Consider the following 9,662-nt stretch of genomic DNA (forward strand, 5'->3'; position numbering starts at 1 on the left):
GGAGACACAAAATCTCAAGCAGGCTACATGCTCTGAGCTGTCAGTGCAGAGCCTGACATAGGGCTGGAACCCATGAACCTCCAGATCATGACCTGAGCCAAAGTTGTATGCTCAGTAGACTGAGCTCCCCCAGGTGCCTCAAGATTTTTATTTTTATGTAGTATCCATACCCAATCTGGGGCTTGAACTCACAAGCCGGAGATTGAGAGTCCCATGCTCCATGGTCTGTGTCAGCCAGGCACTCCTGCCTTTTTTTTTTTTTTTTTTTAAAGCACCTAACAGCATGGAGAAAGAAAGAAGGTAATTTCTGTAACTTGGAGATAACTTTTCTTTTTTTTTTTTTTTTTTAATCAAGAGAGAGGAAGAAGGTTTGGAGAAAGATGTATATTCTGTTTACTGTGGCTCTCTTCCTTAAAACCAGAGGGAGATTGTGTCATAATTTATGTAATCTCTTAGACTTAAACAATTTTTGACTTTTTTTTTCCAGGTTGAGACTGAGCTAAAGTTAATCTGTTGTGACATTCTGGATGTACTGGACAAACACCTCATTCCAGCAGCTAACACTGGCGAGTCCAAGGTTTTCTATTATAAAATGTAGGTTCTATACTACAAGGGAAAATGTGAGATTAAATGTTGGCTCCCTTAGAATTACCACTTTCTCTGTGTAGGTGTTCAACTTTAATAATAGTTTGTTAGAAGAATAGTTACACGGGAAGAATGATTTTCAAAACTTAATTTTTGAGTAGTCGTTTGCAGATTCACTGCTAGTGAACAATTGATGCGTTTAAGATGGTCAGACTACTGTGAAAGTACTAGGTTTTATTTTACCTATTTGCATTTTTGTGTGGAATTAGCCCCCAGCTGTATAGTAATACATTATTACATAGCTCAATTTTAACATTTTATGTACAAGTTTTATTTCATGATTAACAAACTGTCATGCCATTTTTTTGGGAACCACTTCTCATTTTTAATTCTAGTCATTGACAAATTTGTTCATTTTTGAGGCTTTTCAGTTGATTTCTCTAGCGTTTTGCTTCTGTTTGGTAATACGAACTCTGAGGGGGAAAACTAGATAGACTAGTCAGTCTTCCCTGAAAGAGACTTTGTGAAATTACTGAAGTATACTTGTTAATTATTGATATATTTTTGTCACATACTTCATTTTATAGAATACAGAAAAATTGTAACAGTCTACTTTCATTTAAAAACATTTTTCTTAATTCTATTTGTTTTGTTTTGTTTTAGGAAAGGGGACTACCACAGGTATCTGGCTGAATTTGCCACAGGAAATGACAGGAAGGAGGCTGCGGAGAACAGCCTAGTGGCTTATAAAGCTGCTAGTGATATTGCAATGACAGAACTTCCACCGACGCATCCTATTCGCTTAGGTCTTGCTCTCAATTTCTCCGTATTCTACTATGAAATTCTTAATTCCCCTGACCGTGCCTGCAGGTAAGTCATGGAAGAGAAACAAAAGCTCTCACTATGAAAGTGAAAAAGTTACAAAGGACAGTTGTTTCTGTTTTGTTTCCTGGGACTGCCTTTGTATCCTTGGCCATGTACTAAAGAATTCTTTTGGCTCTTAATGAAACTGCTTTGGATGATTTAGGACAGACCTTACCTAGTTTGCTAGGATAGCAGTTTTGGATGTTGATGGGGAAATATTTTGTTGATAGGTTGAAAAAATTTTTTAACTTGTTAGTGATAGAGTGAAATGAGAGGAATTGTAGTAGAGTTATTTTAATGTTTTTTTATTAGCTGTTAGTCCTTGTAGGAGGCACATGCTTTTTAATATAGTTATGCTCTTAGTTGTACATATTTTGTAATTTCTATTTTAATATGAACAGTTCTCCAGCTTTGTATGTTAACAATTCGCCCATTTGTATTTCAGATTTTCCCAATTTTTTCCCTAAATTTATTTACTTATTTTGAGAGAGACAGAGGGCGAGTGGGGTAGGGGCAAAGGGAAAAGAGAGAATCCTAAGCAGGCTCCACACTGTGAGTGTGGGAGCAGAGCCTGATGTGGGGCTCAATGAGACTCATGTACTGTAGGATCATGATCTGAGCCGAAACCAAGAGTCAGATGCTCAACCAACTGAGCCGCCCAGGCGCCCCGCAGTTTTTGAAACAGATAGAAATTTAAAGGATATCTTTATGTACATGGCTTTTTACTTGTAAAAATTACTACAAAATACAACATGAAGGTGATCATTCTAACCATTTTGTTGTATAATTGGATGGCATTATGTACACCTACAGTATTGTGTAACTGTCACTACTGTTTCTAAAACTTCATCACCAGAAACAAACTCTAACCACTAATTCTCCATATCCCCCCCACTATTGCCCCTTCACAGTGTCTGCTCTCTGTCTTTGTGAATTTGCCTATTTTAGGTACCTCATAATTGGAATAATGTATTTGTTGTTTGTAACTTAGAGTATTCTTGAGTATATAGGAATCAGATATTCCATGAGAGATTTTCCTGATGGGAGGTAGATTCATTTAAATGCAAACCGTTATTTATTCATCTAAAAGCATTTTAAATGCCTAGTTGAATTTGTCCAAACATATACAGGTTTTAATGAAGAAGTTATAGCTATCTGTCAGCTAATAGTATTGTGCTCTTTCATTGTTACTCTCTAGTTTAGGCTGTCCCACACATCACTTTGATTTAAGTCTTATCCATGTCTTTGCTATTACACATTTGCTTTAGTCTTACGTGTGCCATTCATGCTCTTTTCCTACTTTGAAGATGAGTTCAAATTTGTCTTCCCATCCCCATTTCCTCATCCTCTAGGGTTTCCGAAGCACTTTCTCCAGAGTAGCATACTTCTTTTGTAATAGTTTTATGTGTCCGTCCTCTATTCCTAGATGTTTTAAGTTCATTGTGGACTGAGATCGTCTTTTTCTTCAGTTTCTCCACCAGTGTTCTGCTTTACTTGGTGCTCATTATATACCATACTCAGTAAATGTTGATTTTATTTCTTTTAAATTGCAGCAAATGGCTTATATGATCACATTTCTGTGGATTCTATACTGCCCCCTCCCCCCCCCCCCCGCTTCTATTAACATTAAATTCTATTGAAATTAAACTGAGATACTGTCTAAGTGAGTTGTTGACTAGAACTTGGTAATACCTTTATATTGCATGTATTTTGGCGGTGGTTTAGGATAGAATTTGGTTTGTGTATTCTGTTTACTGATAGGCTTGTTAAGCATAGTAAGAAGCAGTGCTCCAGGGGCATGTGGTTGGCTCGGCTGGTAGAGAAGATGACTCTTGATCTCAGGGTCATGAGTTTGAGCTCCACATTGAGGAGAAAGTATGTTTAAAAAAAAAAAAAAAAAAGAATAAGTAGTGCTCCAAAAATTTTACTACCTCCAAATTTGCTACATTACAAAATTAAATAGAAAGTTAATTTTTATCAGTTACACTTGCTTTTCTTTTATTTTGGTATTTAAACCCAAGTTACTCAGTGTCACTATTACATACTGTGGGATAACTAAAGAAAAAGATTGATTTCTAACATGTTATTTCTAATTCTGTTTTTGGGCTTATTTTTGTAATACATTTATGTAAATGCTTTTAGGTTGGCAAAAGCAGCTTTTGATGATGCAATTGCAGAACTGGATACGCTGAGTGAAGAAAGCTATAAGGACTCTACACTTATCATGCAGTTGTTACGTGATAATCTGACACTATGGACTTCAGACATGCAGGGTGATGGTAAGGAAACTTGGAAGTTAATGAATGCATCTTTTTGAGTTGTTGGGTCTTTTTACTCTTAGACATTCCTTGGCATTTTATCACATTAAGCTGCAATTTAGACTCAGCCTATCGTCCACAGAGTATCAAATTTTAATTATTGCCTTTACAGCAAACGATCTCAAAAGTACAGTTTTCCGTTTTGGGCTGTATGATTATGTAAAAGACTTGTTTGGAAAGGGGATCTTTTTTTGTATTCGAAGATTTAAAAATTTTGCCTCTAATGTTCGCTAACTTCTCTCACTGTTGTGGAAGATTGAGGGAGGAAGCAATTCATTTTATCTTCCTCAGATTCAATTTTAGAGATCGAAGATAATTGTATTTGAATGTCCTGATCACTACTTTGGCCGACTGGTATCCTCAGGTTAAAACTGGATGGTGTCAGTAAATATTTATGAAGCGTCTTCTCTGTGTGGAAATCTTTTATCTAAAGGAGATTTTCTAGAGCAAATGAAATGTCCTGTCTTGCCATTAGTCCTTATTTAAGATGTCTGGTTTTAGTTTTCAGTTATAAATAGTATTTTACAAAACTTACTTTTGTGATTGGGCCAGGGGGTTAAAATTATAAATGCCAAAATTTGTCATAATTGTTGATTTTTAAAGGAGATTTTGTTGTGCTTATTCCAGAGAATCCGTTTTATCCATGACAGATCACTGAAGAGTCGGGGAGGAGGGCACAGGGTGCAAAAACAAGTGTGACATGACCATTTTATGAGATAGCTTTACAGTTGGTGGTGGTATGGGGAAAAGAAAGTTTGTCAATATCAACTGCAGATCCTATAAGAGTATATTACCAAAATGAAACATCTAGGTTGCATTGTTTGAGGCTAACTGTAGTCTGTTGGTCACACCAGCATGCTGTACTGTCTTTGGAAGCATTATATTTCTTTAAAAGTGCCTCTGAAAATGGGTTTTCGTTTTAAATGTCCTTACTATGGAAGGATAGAGTGAGATTTTAGACTTACCTTAGGTACTAAAGTGGGAATTAGGTGACTCAGCTTTAAAGCTCACTAGGTCTATGAAATATTTAGATATTTGACTAGGGTTGGCTTGAGATGTGTGTCACGTGTGACCTGCTTGCACACTTTTCCAGCAAAGCCAGACAGTGCCACAGATTACTTTTTAACACAGCACTTCAGGCAACTGCTACCAGTCTTTGGGACTCAAAACCAATTTACCATCTCTGAACTAATGACTTGAGGTTCCTTCCAGCTTTAAAATTCTGTTGTATTCTAAACAATAACTACTCAGAAGAATGACCAAACAGCTGTGGACTCTTCATAGTCACCCTCAGCTCAGAGAAGACTAGTATCTGTTTGAGGGGATAAAAGGAAACATGTGGAGAGTTTGGTAAGCGGTGTTGACCCAAGTAAGGTATATACCTCTGGGGACATTTTTCTGAGGGTGAAAATAACAAACAAGGTGACCTGGGTTGAAACATTGCTTTTTAAAAGACATTTTATGCCAACTTTTATAACTAAGATTGTTAGATTACAAAATTAAACAGAAATAAAGTTTTATATTTTCTCTAAAAAAATTTTTTTTAAGTTTAATTACTTTGAGAGAGGGAGAGAGAGCACAAGCAGGGGAGAGGGGGAGAGAGAGAATCCCAAGCAGGCTCTACACTTGAACCCACAAACCATGAGATCATGACCTGAGCCAAAACCAAGAGTCGAATACTTAACCAACTGAGCCATCCAAGCTCCCCTGAACTTTATATTTTCTAGTACTACTGTTCTTTATCATTGATAACCAGTAATTGATAAATCAAAGTAAACTATGTTTTTCCATTCTGTTTTTATATAAAACCAAAGATACTCTCTTCCTTGGTTATCAAGCATTTTATGAAATAGATCACTCTTTACAATAGGATATTTTCTTGAAACTACTTACTTTTCATAGTTGCAAAGGTTCTTTGTACAGAGATGTTTTATTACATTTCAGCATAGATTTCTCTTTAATCCTAAAACAGGTTTATGTAAATCTTAGTTAAATCCAGTTGCTTCAATTCTTACCACTTTGTAAACTGAATAATTGATTAAATTTGGTTGTGACAGACTAATTTTCATTTAAGAGATTTATTTAATTTTCATTAAAGACAGTATTTGAAATGATGAAACTTGCTAGTTTAACAGCAAAAAATTCTAGTAGTCTCGTGACATTTTTAGTAAAATTAACAAATTACCTGAATTTACAAATTGTTGTGGGTACTAGTAATTTATTTGCCATTTTCCTAAAAGGTATAGTATTACATGTTTTATTAAATTGGTTTTGTGACTTAATCCATGCAGAATTGCAGTCATGGAATTGGCAGTTTTCCAGGATGTTGGATTTAGCGGACCATCAGTTTTCTCCTTTTTAATTTTTTTATGAAGGAAGAAATGTATGTGTTTCACAAGCTTTTATTGAGACGCTTTTATACTTTTTTAACTGCAGAATATGTTAACTTCTGTGTTGGAACATCTTTGTAAACAGATCACCACTTTTTCTCATTAAGTGATTTCAGTCCTTTTAATCTGTGTTCAGAGGACGTTTCATACACAAGTCTATAGAAAAAATGTGTGTTCTTTGCCTTATTCCTGTCTTCCCTCAAAATCAAGAAACAATGGGCAAAGAAATACATACCCAAAGAAACATTTTTTCCTCTTCTGTATACCTTTTAAGAGGATATTATTTCATCCTTTTAAAGGTAAAAGGAACAGATAACTTTGTAGAATGAAGTTTATACAAAGTAAAAAGACCAAAATCTGATTCCCCTAAATCATTGATGTTTTCTTTTGTCCTGCTGTCTTGGTTTATTTTTCTTGTAATGTTGCTTTCATATGATTGTTCTCCCTCCCTTTCTCCTTACAATATAGATTCCTAAAGGAAAATCCAACTCTTCCTTTCCTAAAAACTCTACTTTGTAAGTCATTATCATGGCACAGCAAATTCTGCTTTTTAGTTTTGGTTCTTCACTAATCATGCCTGCATATATTATCATCCTTTTGCTTACAAAACTGCCTGTTCTACATTCTAGGATGTGAAATCTTCTAAGACATTTATGATCTGCTACCCTTGTCTACCTCTGGTTGGGTGTGACTCGTCTGACAATATTCTATGCCAAAGTTACTTGGAACTCTTGGCAAATCTAATGGTTGCTTATAAGTGAATTAGAGTGTGTTCTGTTGTTGTATGTTAACCATATTTTGGCAGCGTATTGCTGTTAAAAATGAGCGTGAATGTTCCTATCATTTCTAAGTTTGAATACATTGTTTTGGGAACGATTGATTGGGTGGTCCATCATTTCTTTCCTCGGTAAATGTTTTTTTGTCTTTGCATGTCCATTTTCTATATAGGAGTCAAAAATCTTTATGTACCTTAAGTACTTTTTAAGAGTCACATATCAGTATCAAACATTTCTGTTAGAGAAGAAAATTATAAATGTTCTAAAACTACATTCACCTAATCCTTGTTGCCATGACAGCATTTATTGTTTATCATATCAAGGGCTGTTTAAAAACACTCTTTAGGGTAAATGCTTCATGTTGGTAGTCAGCCGGTCTTAGTGTCGTTTATCCATCCTGACTAATTTAGCAAGCAATGGGAATGGATGGATTGTCTGAACTGGAATGATTATTGGATTAGTTAATTGGTATTTATTTTTTCCTGTTGAAATTTGATTCAAACTAGTAACTACATAGGAATTGTAGTGGTTTGTTAAAGCACAAAAGAATAACTTTTACCTGTTTTATTATTATTATTTTATTTTAGCAAAAACTTGCATGTTCTCTTTAGTATGGCTGTGACTTATTTAATGCTTATTAATAGGTAGATGATTCTCCAGTGAATAGGCTGGCTTTTTATTGCATGTCATAGTGCAGTTGAAACTCCCGAGGCCGATCATCATGTTTTAAGGGAAAAGAAAAATGGCATGAGAGAACTGGTCCAAATGCCCTTCTTTAATAACCTCAGTGGTCTGGTTTACTTTGAGCATGCTGTTTCACTTTGGAGTAAGGAATTTGGTTTATGGTTTGGTGTGACTGGCTAAGATACAAAATGTAAGATACCTTAAAAAGCAAAACTCTCCCTCTAAAACTATAGACCTCCTCTGGAGCATTTTACTGCTCAGTTCTCTTTATTGAAGCATTTCTCATGGAGCTTGTGGGTAGATTTTACAAAACAAAAAACAAAAAAACCAACAACTATAAAGTACTGTTGAGTCTCTTGAAGAGGTGAGGTTATTGAGAAAGAGTATTTTGACCCAAGATATACATGAAAGCTTGAAAATCATTTAATAGTTATGGTTACCTTGGCTGTCTACTTTCAAGAGCTTATTTTAGCATAAAACTAGTTCTACTGTGCGCATCAGTTTTTTCATCCTGTTTACCATTCAGGACCATGGTCCAGCAGCACCTCTTGGCTTAGGCGTCTCAGGTGTTAAGGGTGGTAGAAGTCCTTTGCCTGTCTGTGGTTAATACCAATTGTAGCAAATATAAGGAGTCTTTATGCTTGGAATGATGCCTTTGTTTGTGACCACAACAGCCTGACTAGTCAGTATGCAATAATTAACTCATTCTTCTTTGTAGGTGAAGAGCAGAATAAAGAAGCGCTGCAGGATGTGGAAGATGAAAATCAGTGAGACATAAAAGCCAACAAGAGAAACCATCTCTGACCACCCCATTCCTTCCCATCCCACCCCCATTGGAAATTCCCCCATTGTCACTGAGAACCACCAAATCTGACTTTTACATTTGGTCTCAGAATTTAGGTTCCTGCCCTGTTGGTTTTTTTTTTTTTTTTTTTTTTTTTAAACCGTTTTCAAAAGTTCTTAAAGGCAAGAGTGAATTTCTGTGGATTTTACTGGTCCCAGCTTTTAGGTTCTTTAAGACACTAACAGGACTGCATAGAAGCTTTTTCAGCATTACTGTATTGTCTCCTGCCAGGTGGGGCAAGATCACCATTAGAAATGGAAATGATATTTGAAAGCTATTAGACTTCTAGGTGACGCGAGCATCTAAGAGAGAGGTTAATCACACTATGAGGCATTGTGGTATTATTTTTCCTTTTTCTAATTGTTTAAATTGAATTTTATACCAATGTTTAAAATTAATTGGGTGTTAGCTTGAGGTGGTTAAAAGTTGTTCGGAGAGTTGTAATGGTTTTGCTGTAAAAAGTGTTTCAAACTCTGCTGAAATGTTGCTGAAAAGCATGGTGCTGGTAACAGTTCAACAATCCGTGGCTGCTCATTCTTGCCTACTTTTACTCTCCCTCTAAAGCAGGTTAGCATTGAAGGTGGTATGGAAAAGCCTGCATGCGTGTTCAATTCTTTGTTTCTTCTCCTTCCCTCTCCCCCCCGGGCCCCCCCTTCCCTACTTCGCTCGCTCAACCTCTTTTGTTCAGTATGTGTAACTTGAAGCTAATTTGTACTACTGGATATCTGACTGGAGCCACAGATACAGAATCTGTATTGTTCTTACTGAAACACAGCATGGAATTAACATTAAACTTAAATAAAACAAACCTAAATTAAAAATGCCAAATATTATTGCGCCTCCATCCTTTATCTTTCTAAAATAAAATCTCTAGTCCAAACACATTGACAGTATTGTTTTCCTGAATGTGGAAAGATCTCCCCTCCCTTTTCTTCGTAAATCACTTGTCTGTTTCCCCAAAGATGATGTGTATTTTTAGAAAAAGAATTTTTTTTTTACTTGTAACCTGGTTGTGAAGAACACTAAGAAACACCAAGTCACTTCATTACTGTCCTCTCAACCAGGTAGCAACACGGTATTTATTTTAATCATAAAAGTACAAATTCATACTTAAGGTATAATTATGGATCATTTTCTAGCATGGAATTTTGGGTTATACAACTAAATAAGGCTGAATGTGTCCAAATAATCCTTCTTACTT

At 35.7% G+C, this 9,662-nt stretch overlaps 1 protein-coding gene across 3 annotated transcripts in view; it reads left to right on the forward strand.

Moving 5' to 3' along the window:
• YWHAE (tyrosine 3-monooxygenase/tryptophan 5-monooxygenase activation protein epsilon) overlaps positions 1–9,289 on the forward strand; it is a 54,565-nt gene extending 45,276 nt beyond the window's left edge. For 2 of the 3 annotated variants that reach the window (XM_003996422.6, XM_019817370.3), the window contains 4 exons: positions 488–594; positions 1,249–1,455; positions 3,592–3,728; positions 8,336–9,289. In XM_003996422.6, the coding sequence (XP_003996471.1) occupies positions 488–594; positions 1,249–1,455; positions 3,592–3,728; positions 8,336–8,388 (504 nt within the window). In that variant the 3' untranslated portion in view covers positions 8,389–9,289. Of the gene's footprint in view, positions 1–487; positions 595–1,248; positions 1,456–3,591; positions 3,729–6,625; positions 6,673–8,335 lie in introns of all 3 variants that reach the window. The other variant, XM_006939989.5, reaches the window with a different exon arrangement.
• Positions 9,290–9,662: the final 373 nt, after the last annotated feature.

Source organism: Felis catus, chromosome E1 (assembly GCF_018350175.1).
Source record: "Felis catus isolate Fca126 chromosome E1, F.catus_Fca126_mat1.0, whole genome shotgun sequence".
Classification (NCBI taxonomy): Eukaryota; Metazoa; Chordata; class Mammalia; order Carnivora; family Felidae; genus Felis; species Felis catus.